Genomic DNA, 22857 nt, shown 5'->3' with positions numbered 1-22857 from the left:
AGAATAACTTGGAAATTCAATCCTCCCACTGCTGCACGGTGGGGAGGGTGGTGGAAAAGGCTTATTGGAATGGTGAAAGAGCTGCTTCATCGTAATTTGGGCAAGGCTTCGGTTACTTGCGAAGAGTTAAGCACGATACTGTGTGACTGTAAAGCTATTATAAATTCACGGCCCTTGACATTTGTATCCGATGAGTTACACAATCTGAAACCACTGAAACCAGCTGATATTCTTCATGAGATACCCAGTACTGATGTGCCAGATTTGGATGCCATCGACAGAAAAGGAATAGAATTAAGATGGCATTATCTACAGAAACTGCGGGACGATCTTCAGCAGAGGTTCCGCAAAGAATACCTGGCTCTTCTTATTCAACAGGGAGGTAGAACTTCCAACAAAGTGAACGTTGGAGACGTCCTGATCGGAGCGGCCAGTTCAAAGGCTTTATCCCTTAGAAGTCGCCTCATCAGATGAATCTGCAGTAATACAGAGCAATCGGCCAGATTCTATCCTGGAGATACAGCCAGAGATGTCTTCGCATGGATCATCTGATGCAGTGGCAAATCCACAAGTGAAGTCTACAAGAAGTAGTAGATTAGTGAAAATACCAAAACGTTTGGACTTATAAATATTCCAGAAGAGACAGGCATTGTATGAAAATCAGTGTCAAATGAAAGATTGTAATGTTTTATTGTAGAATGCTGCTGTCTATTTTCATTGTGTTGCAATTTTATCTGTGGATTAGTGTAAACGAAAATTGCAAGGTGGGAAGGATGTTAAGAGAATTTTGATTTCTATCCTGGTATATGTTTGTAGTGGTTGGTATCATGACAGCCCTCCCTTAAGTTTTGTTTAAAAAAAGGATGACAGTCGTGAAGTCCGCAAGGCGTGTGTTTTTTTGTTCTATTGGGAGTTTTTTTCTTCAGTAATGGTGTTAGGAAATATTCCTGTACAATAAATTATTTTTCTTATAGATTAAGCTCCAAATTTATTATTACAGAACACATACGAATGTTTAACATTTTGAAACAGTGAGGATGTACACCGCTTTTTGAGACAGATATTTTTTTCTTGAATATTGATAGCACAGATTAAAAGTTTTTGTTACAAATAAAGCTGTTGGATGGACTCTTGATGTATTGGAGTCGAAGCTCGGTGCAATTCTGTATAATTTTTCATACACAATTAGAATTAAAGAAGGTTCAACCTATTCAATACAAAGTGTGTTGTACAAGGTGTTCACAACATGTTATTTATTATTACTAGTACCGGTTTCGACGCTTAATGGCGTCATCATCAGCTAGAAATCACAAAGTGGGCAGAGTAGCCTACATATCATAAAATTGTATAAATGATGCATGCATTGCAAAGTACAAATGATTGACTGTTTTTACATTAAGAGCTAGATGAATAATGAATAAAATATGATGGCATAATATAACACATAGAGGCATTATAGTCTAATGAGGCAGGTAGGTATTGTACAATAAAATTGTCCACCCTTCTATTGTTATCAATATATAAGTCCAGGTCCAGTGTTGTGTGTGGTTGGCAAGACCATCAAATATTTGTTTAAGGCCGGTACAGCTGACGTTGAGTGGTTGAATAAGGTTGAATTTAGAAGTCGTCTCAGCTCAACATACGTGATGAAGCTTAAAAGGAAGAAAAGCTAAATTAATAAAATGGATAGCTAAGAATGGGTTCACGGCTGAGTATGATGGAATATGGGACTCACCTTGTTCAGCGTGCTGGTTGTGTGTTGTGAGAAGGATTTGATATCTCACATCATTGACATTTTATCAGCTGCTGAAGTTAGCCAACCAGACTGGCATGAGAACACCAATATCACAAATATTATTATAATATTTATAGATCCACCTGTTCAATACAATACAATACAACCCACTATTTCATGTGGTTAAAATTTATACATAATACATAAAAGTCATAGGTACATTTTTCACCCTTTTTTTTTTTATTTAACGAGCATCATCAGCCTATATCAATCTTAAGAATTAATAGATATGGGATCTTTCTAATGTTATAAACTATAGAATACAATGTTGGACAATGATCTCATAAAATGTTATACTATAACATCTAAAATAGGGATATTGCACAGAAAGTATGTTAAAAATACTGTGAATTAACAGTTTTTTAAGATTATAATGTGGTTAATCATGAATATTTGAGTGTTTAAAACCAAAATGGATCCTCTTCTTATACATTATTAGGACTGTGACGGCCTTGAGTGTAAAATCACAATCATCCAACGGGGATGTTTGCTCCATTCCCATAGCATGAGTTCAAGATAGTAAAATCAATGTCAGTTATTTAAAATAGAAGTGTGAACATATCAAATGTGTTAAAATATGTATGGTTGATTTATCAGAAAGTCGTAGAAAAGAAGATGGGACATCTTGTGGAGATGTTGCTAATGATAAAATGTGTCAAAACTAGCTGATGTCAGTGTTTAGTTATGTTAGTACGGTAATCAATTGGATCCAAAAGACGGTCAAGTGGGTGTTATTAACCCTGTTGAAATGTTGAAACATTTGTTTGAAGAAATGATCGAGTTTTACTCGTACGGTGTGTGTTAAGTACGTCGGGCTGTTCCAGCAACGTTAGCTTGACTTGTAAATGAGAACACTAGTCGAAGAATAGAACTTCTCCAGGGGGGGCATTCAAATACAGACCTTTGAGCTGACAGTATCCCGCCAGAGCAAGTACGCAACAGTGACACTGGCTGTGTTTGTGTTTGATGCTCATTTCTCAGCGTCATTCTCAAGCCATTCTTAAGTCACGTGCGGATTTAACAACACCGCCACCGTGAAGCGATCTGATTGCCTAACTTGTGCAGCTGATAAAATGACAATGGTATGAGACATCGAATTATTTCTTCCAAATTATTTATCAGCACGACCAACCCTCTAACGCCCATATACCCAGTTCACGTTGTTTCCGAACACCCTGTATATTTTTAAGATTATAACAGTCTCTTTGAATCTTTTTGCCAGGTGGATTTTGATCCTGATCAGGAAGATGAGTTTGGCTGCAGTCTATCACGACCTGGTGCCTGTCGCATAGGTGACCTGTCGAAACGTCACGGCACGCTCGACATAGCAGGCCGCCGAGGGAACGGTACTCGACTCACTCGACGCCTCTACACCGACACTCAGCTCCCACTGAGTGGAGCTGGCAGCATCCTGGGCCGATCTTTAGTGCTACTTGATGATAATGGACCCAAGGCCAGAGGGGATCGGCTGGCATGCTCCAAGTAAGTTGAATCTGTAACACTCTCAGGACAAAGCCCATATTTTGTACTTGTCCCCCAAAACCTGGCAATTTTAGTGATTTTCAAAAAATTTCTCCTCTTTATGTACTCAACGGATCTTAACTTGTGATATATCAGGTGTATGCATAAGTCTTTTCCGATTTCACTAAGAGATGGTGCTAGCGAATAGTACGCAGCGTATGAATTTGACACAAACATCAGTTTGTTCGTCTGACATTAACCTACCAACACACATAAGTAAAGTCTGCCAAACACTAGCGTCTGTGTTGTATCCTTCAGTGATCATGTTGATGTTTGTGCCTGAAAAAGAACATTTGAGGCACGCATTGCTATTCTTATTTAATCAAAAGAAAAAGGCTGTGGAAAGTCATTGTTTGCTGGTAAAAACATGGTAAACATGCTCTATCAATTAGAACATGTGAGATGTGGTTTTGACAATTTAAACTTGGTGATTTTAATGTGAAAGACAGTGCACACTCTGGTATAAGTGCTCTGTAGTTTGTTGATCTCCACAGTTGCAAAAGGTTGATGATGTGGTGTGTCCCCATTTCTGTAAATTATCTTTTGACCTTGTGACCCCTGTTCTGAGCCTATTCAGAGTTTTCCACATAGGTCATTCTTCAGTGAAACCGGCAGCTAGATTTTCTGATGGTGTCATCCAATAATGTTCAGATCTCATCTTCCACATAGATAATCAAGAAGATTTCTGTTGACCAATATTATCTATTGCATTCAAGAAATATTCCTGGATATCATCATCATCATCATCATCATCATCATCATCATCATCATCATCATCATTTCATGTGTTAGTCGTATAGAAGAACTGTTACGGTCTACACAAAAGATTTGCATTTTCACGCCATCTCTTCCTGGGGCATCCCAGAGATCCCTTCCCACCAGGGCAGTAGTTTATGACTGCTTTGGGGATCCTGCTTCTGTCTATCCTGTTTAAGTGTTCTAGCCAATTTCTCTGGTATTCATAGATGTATTCCAATACACGTCTGCTTTTAAGATCATTCAGCACTTCTGTATTTCTTTTGTGTTCCCACTTAGTGACTTCTGCTGTTTGCCACATGTATTTCATTTCAGCTGTAGTTATTCTTCTCTCATTGCATTTCCTCAGGGTCCACGCTTCACTTCCATAGCAAAATACAGGTCTTGCCAAGATTTAGTAAATTCTTATATGTGTATGTATTTGAACTGATGAATGTCCAAAAAGTTTTATTGATGATTCCCAAACATGTTAGTCTTAAAAGAGGAGGATGATGACAATATGATGGATTTTATTTTTTAAATAGGTAGTATCCTTATGCCTTTCTCTGCATGCAGGTGCTTTATGTCTGATATCTGGAGGAGCAATTCCAGACAAATAATAGAGTTTATCCCTCGGTGTAGGTTTCAGGCATCCAGTAATAAGTCTACGTCTACATGACTCATTAAGAGCGATATCTACTTGTTTATCATGAATAGAATTATACCACACCGGGCTGGCATATTCGCCTGCGACATAACACAGAGATAAATTTGTAGTTTTAACTGTTTTTTGTTGTTGCACCCCAGGATGTTCCAGTAATTTTGCATAATGAAAGGAGCCTCCCAAAAAATTTCACTAATTCCATGCAATCAGGCGTCCCCTGGGCAACTGTAAAAATACTGTAAAATATACCGGCTGATTCTTTCAAATTAAAAGCATCCTTTGATATGAAACTAAACCTTTCAACTAATCTTCAGTCCTTATGAGGACCAAAGATGGCAATAATTTCCATCAACATTGAAGGCGTATCTCTAATTAAAGCAGATTTGTTGGAACAGATGTGTATTGTTCAGAATTTGACATATTGTGTTTTCAAGAAACTCACAGAGATAGCTGTCAACCCTGCCCTAGGATACCTGGTATGTTTCCTGTTGCTGAGAGGCCTGACCGACAGTATGGAAGCTCAGTGTTTGTAAAACCGGATATTAAGATCATATCTACTGATATTAGAGAAAGAAATGACCTAGAGATTATTACTATTGAATTTAGTAATTGTGTTATTTCCTCTGTATACAAACGTCCAGGTAATAAATTTGAGTTTGATGAGCCTGAAAACTGAGAAGATTGTAATTGGAGGTTTTAATAATCATGGTACTGTATGGGGTTATGATGATGTTAATAATGTGTTGAAAGGTATTTTCTATTAAATATTAAATCTGAGATGTTAAATTTTAAGATTCAAAATGCTAAATTTTTAATATTGGCCTGTTGAAAAAGATTTACATGCTTATTTATGTCTTCCAGGATAACAGCCATCTATCGTCGCAAAGCCGTAGTAAAAGACTGGTTTGGGAATGGTAATGAGACAGCACTGAAAGGCAAGATAGAGTTCTTACAGCAAACAGAGTATGACGTGACTGATATTGAAGTCACCCTGGAGGGTTTAGAGGAAACCAGTGAATATCATATTCATATGGTGAGTGAGTTGTTGGTTATATCATGCACAATAGCATTTTGTAGTTGCTTTGTTTCTTCTCTTAAGTATTGAAAGTGGTAGTGTAAACTTGCTATTCTCAATAATAATAATAATAATAATAATAATAATAATAATAATAATAATAACAATAACAACAACAACAACTAGGCTATCACACGACAAATATTTGCTACACTTCACAGTACCACTCCACACAAAATAAATTTATAATTTCTGAATGAAATGGAAATACAAGCACAAACAGGCTCACTGTGTTATTCAGCAATCTCACTGCTAACTGGCAAGCAAAACTGAACATTCTTGAGCCTAATGGTTTGCTCCCCAAAGGTGCAACTTATCCTATGAAGTTCAGGAATTCAAGGCCTTTTCCCATATCACATGAGTTGGAAATACTGTTTCTTTCACAAGGGATGACAAATAACATTTTCAGGGCTAAGAGAATTGAGACTTCGAATTTATGATATGCTAAGTGGGAGGAAGTGTTGATGAGGAACAGACTAACGAGGTTTCACTCTTTATGGTACAAACTATTATGATATTAAATAAATAAATAAATAAACAAATAAATAAATATAAATGTTTAATTCATATCTTGATGTTTATAAAATAGGTGCCAGTTCAAGCCAACTTGCAGTTCCCTTGTGAAGCTACAACATTATATGGCAACTTCAACCCACACAATGTTAGCAGAGTGCTTTCACCTGCCCCAACACTCGGTAGCACAGACCAGTACGAGATGGGTGATCTGAGTGGCAAGTTCGGAGTACTGGACAACCGTACAGAAATCATGGCAACCTTCAATGATACCGATCTACCTCTTTTTGGGCCCAATAGCATTCTGGGTCGTTCTGTGGTAATTCACAAGAGAAACAGAAATAGCAGGTGAGTGTAAAAATGTCTTCACAGTAACAGATAAGATAGGGCTATTTGTGAATGATGTTATACTGTACTGAACGAGTTGGCCGTGTGGTTAGGGGCGCTGCGCTGTGAGCTTGCATTCAGGAGATAGTGGGTTCAAACCCCACACTAACCATTTAGCTATGGAGAAGAAGCAACTCATGTAGAAACATGTTATCGCCTGGAATCGAACTAAGAGTTTGCGTTCTTATAGTAACATATAGATGATGAACACCGGTTGCAATGTTGTTGGGAAGTTGATGACACCTATTCAAGATAGACCCCCCAGCCCAAAAACATATTCATGTTAATGTTTCCTCATTTGTAAATTGCCTAGCTTTTACTTTTTACATAGTATTGATAATACACTTCACTTGATAGCTACTCATTTGAAATGGTACTTTGTTCTTATATTTTTATTTATACTCTCTGTATTAGTATAAGTCATCTCTGTACCGTTTTTTTTTTTTTTTTTTTGCTAGGGGCTTTACGTCGCACCGACACAGATAGGTCTTATGGCGACGATGGGATAGGAAAGGCCTAGGAGTTGGAAGGAAGCAGCCGTGGCCTTAATTAAGGTACAGCCCCAGCATTTGCCTGGTGTGAAAATGGGAAACCACGGAAAACCATCTTCAGGGCTGCCGATAGTGGGATTCAAACCTACTATCTCCCGGATGCAAGCTCACAGCCACTATCCGTAACCTCGGCACTGTGTATTAGTACAAGTCATTTTTATTTTTTCTGTCTCCAGGTGGGTCTGTTCATCAATAGAAAGAGGATATTCTCCAGCAGAAGCTCGAGAAAGACGAGCTATTGCATCGTTTCATCATCCACTGGGTTATGCATATGGATATGTTCGCATGGTGAGTTCTAATTCATCTGACATTCAAGATACCAGTACAGTAAAACTTCTTTTATAAATTTTGTTCTTAAACATTTTTTTACGCTTACTCATTCTTTTTCCCTGAGGTCGCAACTAAATTCCTTTTCTTCCCATGAAAATTTACTTCAGATATAGGTTTTTTTTAAACTCCTATGTAATCATACTTTAAGTCCCTTGAGATATAGAAAATCACTTACACGTTTAGAGTGAATGAACTTTTTTTTTTCTTTTCGCTTCCCAGTTCATCGAGGACTGAGAAGAGATGGATGTAGAGATTGTCCTTGCCCTCTTCTGTTTTCATGTTTGTCTTTTTATCCTATTTCTGTTGCTCAGCCTCTTCCCATACTCACCTGCCATTGTGTTCATCCTATTATGTGTCCTTTCCCTTGTTCCTCTCTCTCTCTCTCTCTCTCTCTCTCTCTTTATAGATATATAATTTGATTTGACATTGTTTGTTCTTTTTCCAATGCTAAATTTTAATAGATTGCATGGAAAAAGCCTGGATTCAGTTGCAATCCTCTTCACATTGTTCACACGTAGAGCCCTGTACGGATGTGGATATCCATGAAGTTAGTGTCTTGGTGGATGCAAACTGTATGGCAGTGTGGATAATTTTGCTGATAATTTCTAAATAGTGAAGTTTATTGATTTTCACTCAGGTATACTCTTATTTTTGCTTGTGATTAGTGATCCTTGACATTCATATGAGACAAGAGTCTTGAGACCATACAGGCGTAAATCTGACCTAAGCCTAACTGGATCCTTCCCACAATTAGTGGAAGGAAGGAACAAAGGTTCCGAAAGAGAACCGCTCAATATGTTGGTAGTTGCCACGAGAGCAAATCCCTCATAAAACTGTGACTGAAGCGTGTCTTCTGCCAGATATCAGGCCTATTGTATTATGTTAAGAGATGTATCCATTTCAATACCTTTGGTGTAATGTAATTAAATAGTTACAATATCTGCAGAGTGCTTTCACCTGCCCCAACACTTAGTAGCACAGACCAGTATGAGATGGGTGATCTGAGTGGCAAGTTTGGAGTGCTGGACAACCGTACAGAAATCGTGGCAACCTTCAGTGTAAGGTCTCTCAACGAATTGTACGCTACTTTGGACATATAATGCGCCGAGATGGTAGTCTACAAAAGCTGATTGTTGAGGGCAAAGTCCAGGGAACCAGACAACGAGGACGAATACCAACGCGATGGATTGACATGGTGAACGGCCCCCTACAGTGTTCTCTCAGAGTAACCACATTGAAAGCTTTAGATAGGGAAGAATGGCGGAGTATGGTTCATCGGCTAGAGGGCTGAATATTATGATAGTCACGACGCCTCAGTCATGAGGCAAAACGATGAAGAAGAAGAAGAAGAAGTGGTAATTCATAGATGTGGGTGTGGATGAAGGAAGTGAGGAGCGGATGCAAATAATACATTGTATATCCACGCAGGGCTCTATTCATATGAAGTGGTGCATATGTTACTGTTGATGGTGGCGATTCATCCATTGGAAAAGACGTTAAGCCTTGAGCAGACCCCTTAGTGTTATTTGACAGGAAGAGGCTAAGTGCCGACACTAGGTTTCACCCTCTTCGTACCTCATTATCATCATCATCATGATCATCTCACACCCAGAAATGCAGGTTTCCGATGGGCCTCAAATTAAAAAACCTGCTCGAAACAAGCCAAACATGTCCTAACACACTCCCAGCAATGAAGCTATACGCTAAATAAATAATCTACCTCTACCCAACCACCATTTCTGCTTCATAGTATTTCTATTCAGGTTACGTCCGACTTGTTGGCTGAATGGTCAGCGTACTGGCCTTCGGTTCAGAGAGTCCTGGGTTCGAATTCCGGCCATATCGGGGATTTTAACCTTCATTGGTTAATTCCAATAGCCCGGGGGCTGGGTGTTTGTGCTGTCCTCAACATCTCTGCAACTCACACACCACACTATCCTCCACCACAATAACACGCAGTTACCTACACATGGCAGATGCCACCCACCCACATCAGAGGGTCTGCCTTACAAGGGCTGCACTCGGCTAGAAATAGCCACACGAAATTATTATAATCCAGGTTCCTTCTTATTGTGCTGTTCTTGATCAAATACAACCACCTTAGGCCCCTATTATACTAGTACACTGGTGGCAACACCTGGTTGTAACCCATTCCCCCACCCCTATCTGCTTATTCCTCAATTAGTTCCATTTGTGATGTTCTCAAAATAGGTTATTGATTTCACTTGTGTTCACGATGGCTGAGGGAAACGTTATTAAGAAGAGTAGTGCAAGGGATAAGGTGAAAGAGTTTGGTAATTTAATAGACAAGCAAGCGAATATAGAGGACTTTGATAGCGCGAGCTGAAAAATACCCTGTAATCTGGTACAGTACAAGTGACGAGTACAGTGATAGAAATGCCAAAATAAATGCGTAAGCAGAACTAGCAGAAGTAGGTCCTCACTCGTTGACTTCTTCTCCTCCATTACTGAAGGTTAGCCACAATCACTGCAAAGCCTGTACGATGTTCGGCTGTCCTCAACAGTCTACTAGAATCTAGTCCTGTCCAATCCTATAAGTTCCTCAGCCAAGATTGTTTCCTTCAACCGCGACCTCTACGTCCATCAATTTTACCCTGCATGATCACTTTAAGTAGGCTGTACTTTACATTCCTCATAATATACCCAAATAGGCTGCTTTGTTGATTGTATGCATCAACATTCGTTCCCTCCTCGTGCGTTTGAGTACGGCAGCATTGGAGACACTACCAGTCCACGAGATCCGTAACATCCTTCGGAACACCCACATCTTGAAGGCACTTATTCTCTCAATGGTGTTACATTTCAGAGTCCATGTTTCTTCACAATACAGAAGCACTGAATTTACATAGCATCTGACGAAGTTGTGAGGCTTCTGTCATATAGTAGATTCCTCATTCTCAGAAAGCTAGCACGAGCCATTTCTATTTGTACACGAATCTCTACATCTGGGTCTCTGGTTTCCCATTCTCACACCAGGCAAATGCTGAGGCTGTACCTTCATTAAGGCCACGGCCACTTCCTTCCCACTCCTAGCCCTTTCCTTTCCCAGTGTCGCTGTAAGACCTATCTGTAATACCAATATAATGGTCCGTTATTGGACATTATAAATTTTCCAGCTAACTCATTCTTGGTTCCTCATGGGAATCAACATCTACCTCAGACCTATCTGTGTCGGTGCGACGTAAAGCAACTTGTAAAAAAAATTTTTAAAAATTAAAAAATCCTGGTCTAGGTCCTCAGTAATCTAGTTGCCAAGGTACTTAAACTTCCATACTTGTTCAACTGGTTCCCCATAAATGGTCATAAGAATGTGTGTGTTACGTGTTCTGGAAATGGCCATCACCTTGGTCTTATCGGTGTTAATTTTGAGACCAAGTTTATCCCCTTCCGGTATGATTTTGTCTACCAGATGCTGAAGACCTTCAGCCAAAATTGTTGATTAGCTTCCTATTAACGTTTATTCCACCTTCCACTACTTGAAGAGCAGCTCCGAGTAAAAATTAAACAGCATGTGAGATAATACACATCCTTGCTGTACTCCCTCTTTGATCCTAGTAGCGCGAGTCTCGGAGTTTCCAATTCTTACAGAAGCTTCTTGATGTTCATACAGCTTTTTGACAAATGAAAGATCTTCGCTATCTATTCTTATTATGTTCAGAATTCGCAGGAGTTTGGAATGTTTGACACAATCGATTGCTCAGGCATAATAAATGAAGCAGATGTATACATCTCTAGACTGTCTCGATAATTTTGTAAAAGTGTCATCTTTTAAAATGAATCCATACTTTTCTTTTTAGAATCTGCTTTACGTCGCACCAACACAGATAGGTTTTACAACGATGATGGGATAGGAAAGGGCTAGGAGTGGGAAGGAAGCGGCCGTGGCCTTAATTAAGATACAACCCAGCGTTTGCCTCGTGTGAAAATTTGACACCGTGTTCAGGGCTGCCAAGAGTGGGGTTTGAACCTACTATCTCCAAAATGCAAGCTGACAGCTACGTCACCCAAACCGCACAGCCACATCTATACATGATTTCTGGTGGTGACACCATTGTCCTAGGTATAATAGAGCGCGTAGTCTTGTTTTTTTACCTTCAGTCTTAGCCTCTGTCATCCCCTTGAGAAACCTTATCTCTTCTGTATTCTTAACAAGTCCAGACCATCACAGTTTATTTTCATTCTGTCAGAAAACTTTTCCATTCCGATGTCCTTCCTGACTTCCTTAATTTTACTCTGTCCCTTCTTGTCTCTCTTGTCATACTTATTAACATTTTGATCTCATCGACCTGGAAGGTACTATCCTGTCTTTTCATCAGTATCCTGTCTCTGCTGTCAGATATGAGATAAAAGAGAGGATGCTGGCACAAGTGAGTAGAAGCAATACCAGAAATAGTGAGAGGCTTGTGGGTCAAAAACTCATACTGTTCTTTACTGGCAGTAATTAAATGGCAGACACTATCAAAATTAATACCATTACAAAGGATATAAATTTTGACTCATTTATTGAATTTATTTGATTTCAGACTCAACTGATCTATAATGATGGCAGCACAAGTGATACCGTGATAGAAGTAAACCTCAGACATCCTGGTAAACATGATCGTAATGTGGTAAGTAGAACATTTGTAGAAATTGACCAAATAAAAAATGAAATGTCGTATGGCTTTTAGTGCCGGGATATCCCAGGACAGGTTCGGCTCGCCAGGTGCAGGTCTTTCTATTTGACACCCGTAGGTGACCTGCGCGTCGTGATGAGGATGAAATGATGATGAAGACAACACATACACCCAGCCCCCGTGCCATTGGAAGTAACCAATTAAGGTTAAAATCCCCGACCTGGCCGGGAATCGAACCCGGGACCCTCTGAACCGAAGGCCAGTACTCTGACCGTTCAGCCAACGAGTCGGACGCCAAGTGAACTTATGGTACTTACAATAGGAATGGACTAATATTATCATTGGGTAGACTATGGGACTTCCTTCATTCAGTACTCTTGCCTGAACACCTTTCTGGATAGTCAGGTCCTACCTACTCGGTGTTCTCCATAACATCTCTTTCTGGGTCTCCCGCTTGGTCTTTTCCCCCTCAGCTTTCAACATTGAATTTGGAGTCATCGAATTTTTCATTCTCTTACCATAAACAAACCATCTCAATTTTAATGAATATTGAATTTTCACAACCGCATTGCAATTTCGGTTAATCATATTATAAGGGGAAGTCAAACAAAAACCAAACACCCTCTACAACTTGACCATGGAATGGTTTTATTCAAAAGTAATTACCAAAAGCGTTAACACGTTTATCCCACTAGGAGACGAGACCATCAATTCCAGTTTTGTAGAAAGGGTTAGGTCACTGATGGATCCACAACCGCACCCACTCTTTAACTTCCTTGTTCAAATGAAACCGATGTCCACGATTGTCTTTCTTTCTCGTTGATTCGTCTGTTTTCCGGGATAAGGCCATCAATCCACCCTATCACATCAGGAATATTGGCTCGATGGTTCTGTCTTGGGCACGCATCGTCTTGCAGTGATGTGTGCCCTTCTTGGGATCTCCTATGCTACTCGTGCACACTCGTCAAGGGCATGCAGTGTTCGCCATACACAGCAGACATGCGATGATCAGTTTCGCGTACTCCAATACCCCCAGCCACCAAAGAACGAACCACACTTCTCTGCTCTTCTTTGCTTGTCTCCATTTCTACACTAGACCAGTCCGTGCACCAACAAAGACATATCCCAACAAATGGTGCACCTGTGAGCTGTCACTAGGCAGATACCACAGCGATGGCAATATCGATACGTAACAACAGTGGTGCCACCTTTTGCGCAGAATGTGTGTTATGAAATTCCTGTAGAAGAACTCCGGATATGCCTGAGGAAGAGGCGTCAGTCTGAAGAATGAAGCGTTTAGAAAAGTCTGGCATAGCCAGTACAAGGGCGTTACATAAGGCAGATTTCAAGTCCATGAAGGCTTCACGTTGGGCATCACCCCACACAAATTTGGCATCCTTTCTTCTCAAATCATTTAATGGAGCTGCACGTTCAGCAAAAACCTGTGACCTAGCTGTGCTGTGACTGGTGTGGAAAAGTAGTGCAAAATACTTAGTCCATGACTCGCCTAATAGAAGGTTTTGAACGCTGTTTAGCAACAAGTGAGAAGTTTCAGTATTTCTAACATTTGGCAGAAAGTATGGTGTACCTGATTTGGTGGACAGAGTACAAATTGTCTAATCATCTGTGAAAGAAGGCATTTTGAAGTGCAATGTGACTATCCATGTGGATTTTGTGATATTTATTCAAGAGGTGGATCTATATTATTTTTGAAAATTATGTGACAGTTTGTGTTGTTTGTAATCAGAAAGTCTACTTCAAGAAATCGTGTATGTTAGAGTGAGGTACCCTTACTATCTGTACTGTGTGAGAACGTGTTATCGCTTGCTCCCCAGTGAAGTTATATTAATGGTCGAGCATGGCTCGACTTTCGGGGGGAGGAAGATGTCACAAGTGAACTATGTAGTGCAAGTGGAAAGTGGTATTTTTTTTTTTGACTTTATTTGTGAAGTACAATATGATGTTTTATTTATTATGACCTAACCTGTACTGTTATTTGTAAAGCATGATATAATGTAATGACCTAACCTGTTCTGTGTAAGATTGGTGACGTGCATTTGTAAATAGTAGAAATCTGTTGTATATTTCCTGGAAGGATCCAGAAAGTTACATGAATTATGGAACAGGGTGTGTTGTTTTGTGGGTAATGTATTCTAGAAAATATTTCTGACTGTTCTGGAAATACGACATTCGCGATCAGGCGTATTCTAGAATGTTAGTCAAAGTTCGTGACCGAAAGTAAGGTTGTGATTGGTGAGTCTAGGTGGCGATAGGGAACTTGTGCACGCTGATTGGCTGCTCCAAGGCCGGAATTTCCTATATATAGTGAGCGAGGCAATGTTTAAAAAAAATTCGGTATTCTGAATTCTGTCGGTCTTGGTCTATCTGTCTGTGAGCAGCCTATCTGGTTGACGTCACCCGGTTCCCGGGATGGCACTCTCCTCGGGTAAGCACTCTTGAATTCCGTTCCTGCTAAAATTTCCGTAATGTTCCGATTTACTTTTCATACAGGAGTTTGCCCTAACCTCGCCTAGATTCGCCAAATTAGTTACTTATGACGCCTTAGTTTTTCAGCTGGGCTTACCTGTTCGTTTCCGAGGCATTCCCATTTCTTGTTTCACTAAAATATGTAGATTGTAGTTTAATATTATTTCCCTTGGGGTTTGCCTCTGGTAGTTCTGTATCACTTTAGGTACGCTAGATTTTGGAGAAACTGTTTCACTTCACTGTATATTGCATTGTACAACTGCATTGGTAACTAGATGTATAGTTGATTTGAATTTTGAATTTACACTGCTATGAAAGTATTATCAAAGAACCTCTAAGCTATGTATATCACTGAACTTATAGCTCGTAACTTGGAATTGTATTTGGAATGTATTTGTAAAATTATTTTGTAAATAATATTTTTCAAATCTAAGGATCACGGCGATTTATTTCAGAATCCGCAATCTAAGCCATGTCCATGCCTTTGGTAGGTTCCCAGCCTTTTTCATCTTCCCGGTTTGTTGTCCACTACTTGGCCCAACTGATATTTACATACGTACATGTTTTGGTTGGAGATCCGCGTAATGCCAGGTACTGTTTTTCCGAGTGTGTAGTGATTTCTTATATTGTGTAGTTTGCTCTTACCTTCCCCTTTTAACTCTGTTTGTGCCTTGTTATGTGTTACCACTGTAGTAGAGGTAACAGTTATGAATTTAAGGTGTTCTTTCATTTTGAAAGCCATGTTGATCTTTTTTGTAATTGTCCTTCCACCTTTTCTCTTAATCTGTTTTCTAGTACTTTTCATTTCAAATACTGGATAAAATTCATAAGGCAGAAAAGAATATTCAGAGATATTCCTAATTTTGTAACATGGTATTTCTCTCAAGTTTAAAAACTTCATCATATATCCGTATTGAACTGAGAATAAAATAGGAACAACATAATGGGTACACCTATTCAATTCAAAACAATGCCATAATATTAATTAGAACATTTAATTATTAAATGGAACCGGTTCCAACACTTATTCCACGTCATCTTCAGCCAAAAAACTTTGAAAACAGACATTGACATATTTAAAATAAACATACAAAGCAATGCACAGTACACATGAATATCTAATAATCTTGTGAATGATTGAATGGGTTGGGATTGAAATGATTAATGTGATCTGAGATCACTTCTTACAACACTAGTTTAAAATTAATAAAAGTATAACACCATTCCTTAAATCACTGCTTAATCTTAATAGTAACTTGATGTTCTAGGTTCAAGTTTGCATCACCAAAGTTCAATGTACAAAAAGAGTTTGTGTCAGTGTTCAAATAACAAGTACATGTCTTCTATGGACGAGATATACGAAAACAAAACACAAGACCAAAATGGCCATATTAAGTGGTTAGATGCCTTGAACCCTAAAATAAGTATGGCCTAATATAATACTGAGTAATAATAATGGCGTATGGCCTCCGAAGAGGCCTGGTGCAGGTCTTCTTCTAGTAGACAGCCTATTAGGTGACCTGCATGTCTGCGAAGATGAGGGCCCTACCTGGGATGATTTCTAATGCTGAATGCACCACACACACACCCAGCCCCCAAGCCATTGGAATTAACCAATTAAGGTTAAAATCCCCAACCTGGCAGGGTTTCGAACCCGGGACCCTCTCAACCGAAGGCCAGTACGCTGACCATTCAACCAACGAGTCGGGCATAATACTGAGTGAAAGTAATCTTAAAGAAATTTCACCAAGTCTTGAATTGCCAGGTAAAAGTTATGAAAATTGTAAGGAACTTGAGTCCAAATTCAAAATTCAGTTCCAAAATACTGAGTATGTACCAGTTTAAAAGTATATTATATTATGTTCCTTCTTAAAACATGATGTAATACTTTTAAGCCTGAAAGGAACTTAGAGATTCCAAGTTTTACTTTGCTTTAACAATTTTAAAGTGTGAGGTGACTTATGTCAATTTTTGAAGATAAGAAACATGTCTTCTCTAATTGAAAACTCCCGTTGACGAAACTTTAACAGTAAAAATTAAAACTCGTAGAAGAATGTTTCATCCAGGCCAACTTCAGCCACTCAAACTTATTCGTCTACTAATGTCATTCCACGCCATTTCTCTGCTGACAGCTCTGAACATACCACTTAGTTGAGCAGCTCGTCTTCTTTCTCCCAGGTCTTCCCAGCCCAAACTTTGGAACATTTTTGTAACGCTACTCTTTTGTCGGAAATCACCCAGAACAAATCGAGCTGCTTTCCTTTGGATTTTTTCCAGTTCTTGAATCAAGTAATCCTGGTGAGGGTCCCATACACTGGAACTATACTCTAGTTGAGGTCTTACTTTGAACAGTTTAAATTTAACATTAAAAGTTCCACCTTTATTACAATACTTACAGAAGTTTTTATTCTTAAAGCAAAGTTGACAAAACACGTACCTGTAACTTGTAAAAGTTGTACTGTAAAAGTGGAATTTTAATGTTATTATCTTTAATATACCACATAATCAAGCATAACTTTTGTAAAAATATTTTTAGTATAAGACCATTGTATTTAGTATTAAGTTCCAATGATTAATAGATTTAGGACTTGACCTTAAGATTAGTATTAGGCTGAAGATGCCCCAATTAGGGCGAAACATGTTCCTAACTAATGTTTATAATTCATGTAGGATTTAATCACTACAAAATATAATTGTATTGTATAAGTGGACACAGTAATTTTATTCTTGAAAGAATTTTACTTATTGTATCTTCAGTACGGAACAAAATGAGATTAGTTACTTTTTCCTGGCGGGAAATCGAACCCGCATCCTTGTGGGTGAACCGAGCACCAGTGAAGGGTGGTTGGGGTAGGGGGAACATGGCCGGATGTGCATCACAACCCCAGATGTTACCTCTCTGCGCCGTCGGTTAATAATAATAGTAAGGTATTGCACAGAATGTGCATTGCTGCACTATCTTTGATTGCGGACTAGAATTACAAGTTCCACCTGGCTTGGCACCAAAATTTATTATTAAGTTTCATCTCTGTCTCTCTATATATCCTCTTTGACATGTACTAAATCTGGAAATATGGGGAAGAAAAAGTTTTTAATTTACTCCAAATATTCTAATTCATAAAGGTACGACAACATTTTAACTGTATTTAAAGAAAAACGTACGTGTATAGTTTCATCAGACTAAAGAACCTAACAGTTATAAAGTAACTCAGTCGAAACCAAAAAGAGAAGGATTTTCAGGTATAATTTATCAAACTCTTTTGTTTTCTGGCTTATTTTATTCTTTCATTTTTAACTGTACTTGAATTATAAGTATGAAAACTTTATATCGTAAAGAGTTTTGTACTTAATTTTTCACTATTTTTATTTTTAAAATGAGTCCATATTTTGGCCGGCTCCGTGGTATAGGGGTAGCGTGCTTGCCTCTTACCCGGAGGCCCCGGGTTCGATTCCCAGCCATGTCAGGAATTTTTACCTGGATCTGAGGGCTGATTCAAGGTCCGCTCAGCCTATGTGATTAGAATTGAGGAGCCATCTGACAGCGAGATAGCGGCCCTGGTCTAGAAAGCCAAGAATAACGGCCGAGAGGATTTGTCGTGCTGACCACATGACACCTCGTACTCTGCAAGTCTTCGGGCTGAGCAGCAGTCGCTTGGTAGGCCAGGGCCTTTCAGGGTTGTAGTACTTGGGGTTAGTGGTTAGTTAGTCCATATTGTGAAATTTTTTAGCCCAAAAGTATGTACATATTTAGCAATCTGTATTAAAAATAAATATTAGCCCTGTTCATTAGTCATACAAAAAATGTGTAATTTTTCTTTCTAATTAACACTGTTATTGGTTTTATCTTACTGCACAATTTCTCATTAGATCTCAGTCAACCTATATATTGTCTAAAATATTTTCCATTATTCAATATTCTTCATTCTCTGTTATTACTTCTAGACTAGGAACCACAACTGGGCTATCTACGTGAACCCTGTTGGTGTGGATGCCTCGGTGCAGGTCCTCCACACTAGGTGTGTAGCTGGTGGGTACATCTGGAACCCTTACTACACCCAGCTGGCTGATCCTCGAAATGTAAGTGGATAAATACTTTCTTTTTTAACCCTAGTACTGCTGCAGGTTTGTACCTCAAATGCTGAGGTACAGTTACTAGATTACAGACATACTTTATAATATTTTTGGGAGCCACAAGTAAATCATAATATACATGTATTGTATATGGACATGATCACTCGAGACCTACAGTGCAAAGTTCAATGGAACTTACTTTATGCGGATGATGTTATGCTTGCCAATACCACCAAGCATGAACTGCAACACCAGGTCTAAGCCTGGCATGGTGCCCTCAGCAGATTTGGTCTTCATCTTAACACCAAGAAGACAGAATATCTTATAAACCAAAGTGACAGTAATATTGAAATCAATGGTGGAAACCTCCAGAAAACCGATACTTTCTCTTACTTAGGATCTCATTTATGTAGTAAACACCAATTATGCTGAAGTGCGAGCAAAGATGGATGCAATGGCGGAAGGTAACAGGAGTGCTCTGTGACAAGAGAATGTAGATACGCCTGATTTTGAAAATATACCGCACAGTTAGAAGATTTCCTTATCAACAGTCGAGATTTTCCTCTGACGACGCGGAGCAAAGTTCTCTGCGAAACGTAAAGAGTTTCACCTTGTTTTCTTAACACGGTATGAGCCCAAAAGCCCATACAATGTCTACAAGTACGGGTCGTGAAAGCATCAATGTTAACATACCATACAGTTGTTCATCCAGTCGCTATCTATAATCATAGGGGTGAGTCTCATATAGCTATATATATTTATCCCGAGCTTGTAGCTTTCCTTCTTTTCTCAATTAATTTACTTCAAATTATTTTCTTTTCAGACATTGACTTCAAAACAAATTAAACAATACATCACTACATCTGATGAAAAGGAATACCTATTGAAATTACGAATGTTCCCCTTCAAGCTACATAAAAGTCATTACCCATATTACTATTGAACAAACATAAATTATAAATCAAGTTGTTCGTCTATACAAATAAGGATACCAACTCAAGAACATTTGGCTGCTGTAGGAGTAATGAAATAGTTCGGCATCAACCACAGCAGTTTTGATGTGTCATTTAGTTTCAAGTTTCGATATGTTGTTCGGACTTCATGAATGTCTTACAACCTGTGACAATAAAGTTCGGTGAATTAAGTCAGAACAGTTGATCTGGCAACACTGGCGACACACAATGATGACCACCTGCCCCCAACATTGTTCAGTTGAGCATCGTGTGTGTGCCGTGTAAGACCTGCTTGACACAGCGCGTGTTTAGTGCGTTGGTTCTGAACTGTGAACAGGAACATGACGACCAAAAGATCAATGTACAGTTTTGTTTTAAGCTTGGCAAGACACCGAAAGAAACGCATGCGATGCTGGTACGTGTTTATGAAGATCAAGCACTGTCCTTGAGGTGTGCGTACGAGTGGTTCGCCCGTTTTCGAGGAGGCCGGGAAAGTGTTTCTGACAAACCCCGTAGCGGAAGACCGGCGACCGCCGTCAGTGATGAAAACACTGAGGAAGTGAGGACATTAATCACGAACGGTCAGCGATTAACTGTGCGCACGATAGCAGAGGAATTGCAGATTAACCATGAATCTGTGCTACAAATCGTTACCCAGAAGTTAGGGAAGAGGCAAACGTGTTCTCGTCTTGTGCCACATCACTTGACTAACGATCAGACGCAGGCATGTTTAGAGGCTTCACAGGATTTTGTCGAAACTGGTGTCTCAGGTACGACCCTGAAATGAAACGGCAAAGCATGGAATGGCATTCTTCGGGATCCCCTCATCAGAAAAAGGCCTTTTTCGATAGTCAAGGCGTTATCCACAAGGAATTTCTACCTGAGGGAATGACGTTGAATGCTGCACGGTACATGGAAATTTTGACCCGTTTCATGAAACGTCTATGCAGAGTACGACCCCAGTACGCACAACAAGGTTGATGGTTTTTTGTCCATGACAATGCTTGCCCACACACAGCCAATATCGTCAAACAATTCATGCCAAAAGCGGGGGTGGTGCAACTTGAACATCCCCCATACTCACCAGATCTCAGTCCTCCAGCTTTCTTCCTATTCCCACAACTCAAACTCGCTTTGAAAGGAAAGAGATTTGGCGATATTCCTGACATTAAGCAAAGAGGTGAATAATTCATTTTTTAAATTTATTTATTTATTTATTTATACGTAAAAGGCATTGAAAAGGTAAAAAATTGGGATTTCTTTGTCAGACTTTTTTCTGCCTGCGCCAAGAATCTATTGTTTGTGTACAGCCGCCAGGAGCAACCTTCACTTGTCAGGTGGAAACGAATCCTACAGTGAAACGACTATTCACGTTTATGGCACATTCCCCAAGGAGGGGAGGTAGCCAATAAAGGAGAAGAAAAGAAGAATTTTTGTTTGAACACGTCGGGAAAGTTCGCAACTCCAAATTTTCTACAATTGTGTGCTCATTAAAAAAATTACGTCCTATATGCTTTTTGCATATAAATAAATAAATAAATAAATAAATAAATAAATAAATAAATAAATAAAATAATTTAAAATAAATGAATAATATAAAAATTGAGAAAAATATTCTTCACACATGGAGTCGAACCCACGACCATCGAATTACTAGTCCAAGCTCTTACCGCTTCACCAACTACTGCTCGGCGTGCGCACTAACGTAAGTGGCTTATACGGTGCGAGAGCCGCGTCAACATTTTTATTTTTATTTTCTATACGCTTGGCCATCTGGAGTTCCCACTTTGGGTACTTTCATTTCTAGCCAAGCCCTGCATGTTCTATAAATTTAGGCGAAATCAGTGGTGACGAGTAGGGGATGCCCCCTTGTAAGAGTAATATTGTGAAAAAATATTTAAAGAACGGTAAACAATTACAAAAAGTAACAATTTCTAGCCAGAAAGTGGCTGAAATTATTTAGAGCTGTAACTGAAAACATTATTTATGTAATTTGTACATTATAAGCTTATGCTGGAGAACCAGAATTTTTGTTTCAGTACATTACTGGTAATTTTTTAAATAAACAAATGTTTAATCTCATAATTTTTTGGGAATACTAGCTTTATGGATTACAGAAGGCATATTTCTGGGTCCTGGGTGGCAGACGGTAAATGAGACATTCATTCCAGAGAAATCGCTTTCTGGAGGTTCCACATCACACCATTTTACATTAATACCTTTAATACCAATGTTTCCTTTCAATATATAATTTAATTTCCCCATATTTTTTATTTTTTGACTCCTTTAAAAAATATCACATTTGCAACTTCAGACAGTCTTCAAGTTCACTGCCCCATTAATTTCAATATACAGTAGAGTCTCGCTCATCCGACCTTCGCTTATCCGACATTCCGTGTTATCCGACACTGGTAGACTTAATTTGAACTTTTGGTGGAGACTAAATTCAGGGAGACCCGGTGTAGAAGGTGCGACCGTGGGACAAGCACTGGCCTGACCGCTGGTGGTAGGACCGTTTTTCCTCAAGGACAGGTGCAGTGAGGTTTGAGTCATTGTTCATTGTAGTATTGGTTGGATGCGGATGTTATAGTTTTCATATCCTCTGTGAGTATGGCGAGTATTTGGAAGAAAGTGATTGTTTCTACGCAAGACAATTTTAGTGCTTCAAAGAGACTGGACAAAGGGTAAACTCTTTAAAAAGTGGCTTCAGATTATGGTGCTGGACGTGTTACAGAGGGAGACTGGAAAAAAAGAGGGAAGAAATTGAAAAGTGGTGCTCTACCGGAGCAGAGAAAGCAATGAAAAAATGTGAGTGCGAAAAAGTAGGTGAGCACTATTTCTTTGTTTCACTCAACACCGGGAAAATTGCCTGCCAATATCTGGCCCCATTCTGCATGAAAAGGCTGTGTATTTCCAGAAGGAGTTTAATGAATGGGACCCCAATTTTACTGCTAGTGCTGGGTGGCATGATCGGTGGAAAAAACGGTACGGCATTAGGCAGCTTAATAGCTGTAGAGAAAACTGTCAGCTAAATCTGATGAGGTTGTGAAATTTAAAAAGGAATTTCAGGAAATAATTCTTGCTGGAGGATTAACCGGTGTTCAGATTTCTAATTGTCATGAGACTGGGCTAAATTTC

At 39.2% G+C, this 22857-nt stretch overlaps 1 protein-coding gene across 1 annotated transcript in view; it reads left to right on the top strand.

Annotated features, from left to right (window-relative positions):
* Rsod (Related to Sod) overlaps positions 1–22857 on the top strand; it is an 82782-nt gene that overhangs the window by 33292 nt on the left and 26633 nt on the right. The window contains exons 9-14 of the mRNA XM_067154991.2: positions 3018–3277; positions 5577–5748; positions 6380–6651; positions 7418–7529; positions 12116–12202; positions 18638–18772. Of these exons, the coding sequence (XP_067011092.2) occupies positions 3018–3277; positions 5577–5748; positions 6380–6651; positions 7418–7529; positions 12116–12202; positions 18638–18772 (1038 nt within the window). The remainder of the gene's footprint in view (positions 1–3017; positions 3278–5576; positions 5749–6379; positions 6652–7417; positions 7530–12115; positions 12203–18637; positions 18773–22857) is intronic.

This window comes from Anabrus simplex, chromosome 10, assembly GCF_040414725.1.
Source record: "Anabrus simplex isolate iqAnaSimp1 chromosome 10, ASM4041472v1, whole genome shotgun sequence".
Taxonomy (NCBI): Eukaryota; Metazoa; Arthropoda; class Insecta; order Orthoptera; family Tettigoniidae; genus Anabrus; species Anabrus simplex.
The sequence above is the reverse complement of the archived record's forward strand: the minus strand, read 5'-3'. Positions and strand labels throughout refer to the sequence as shown.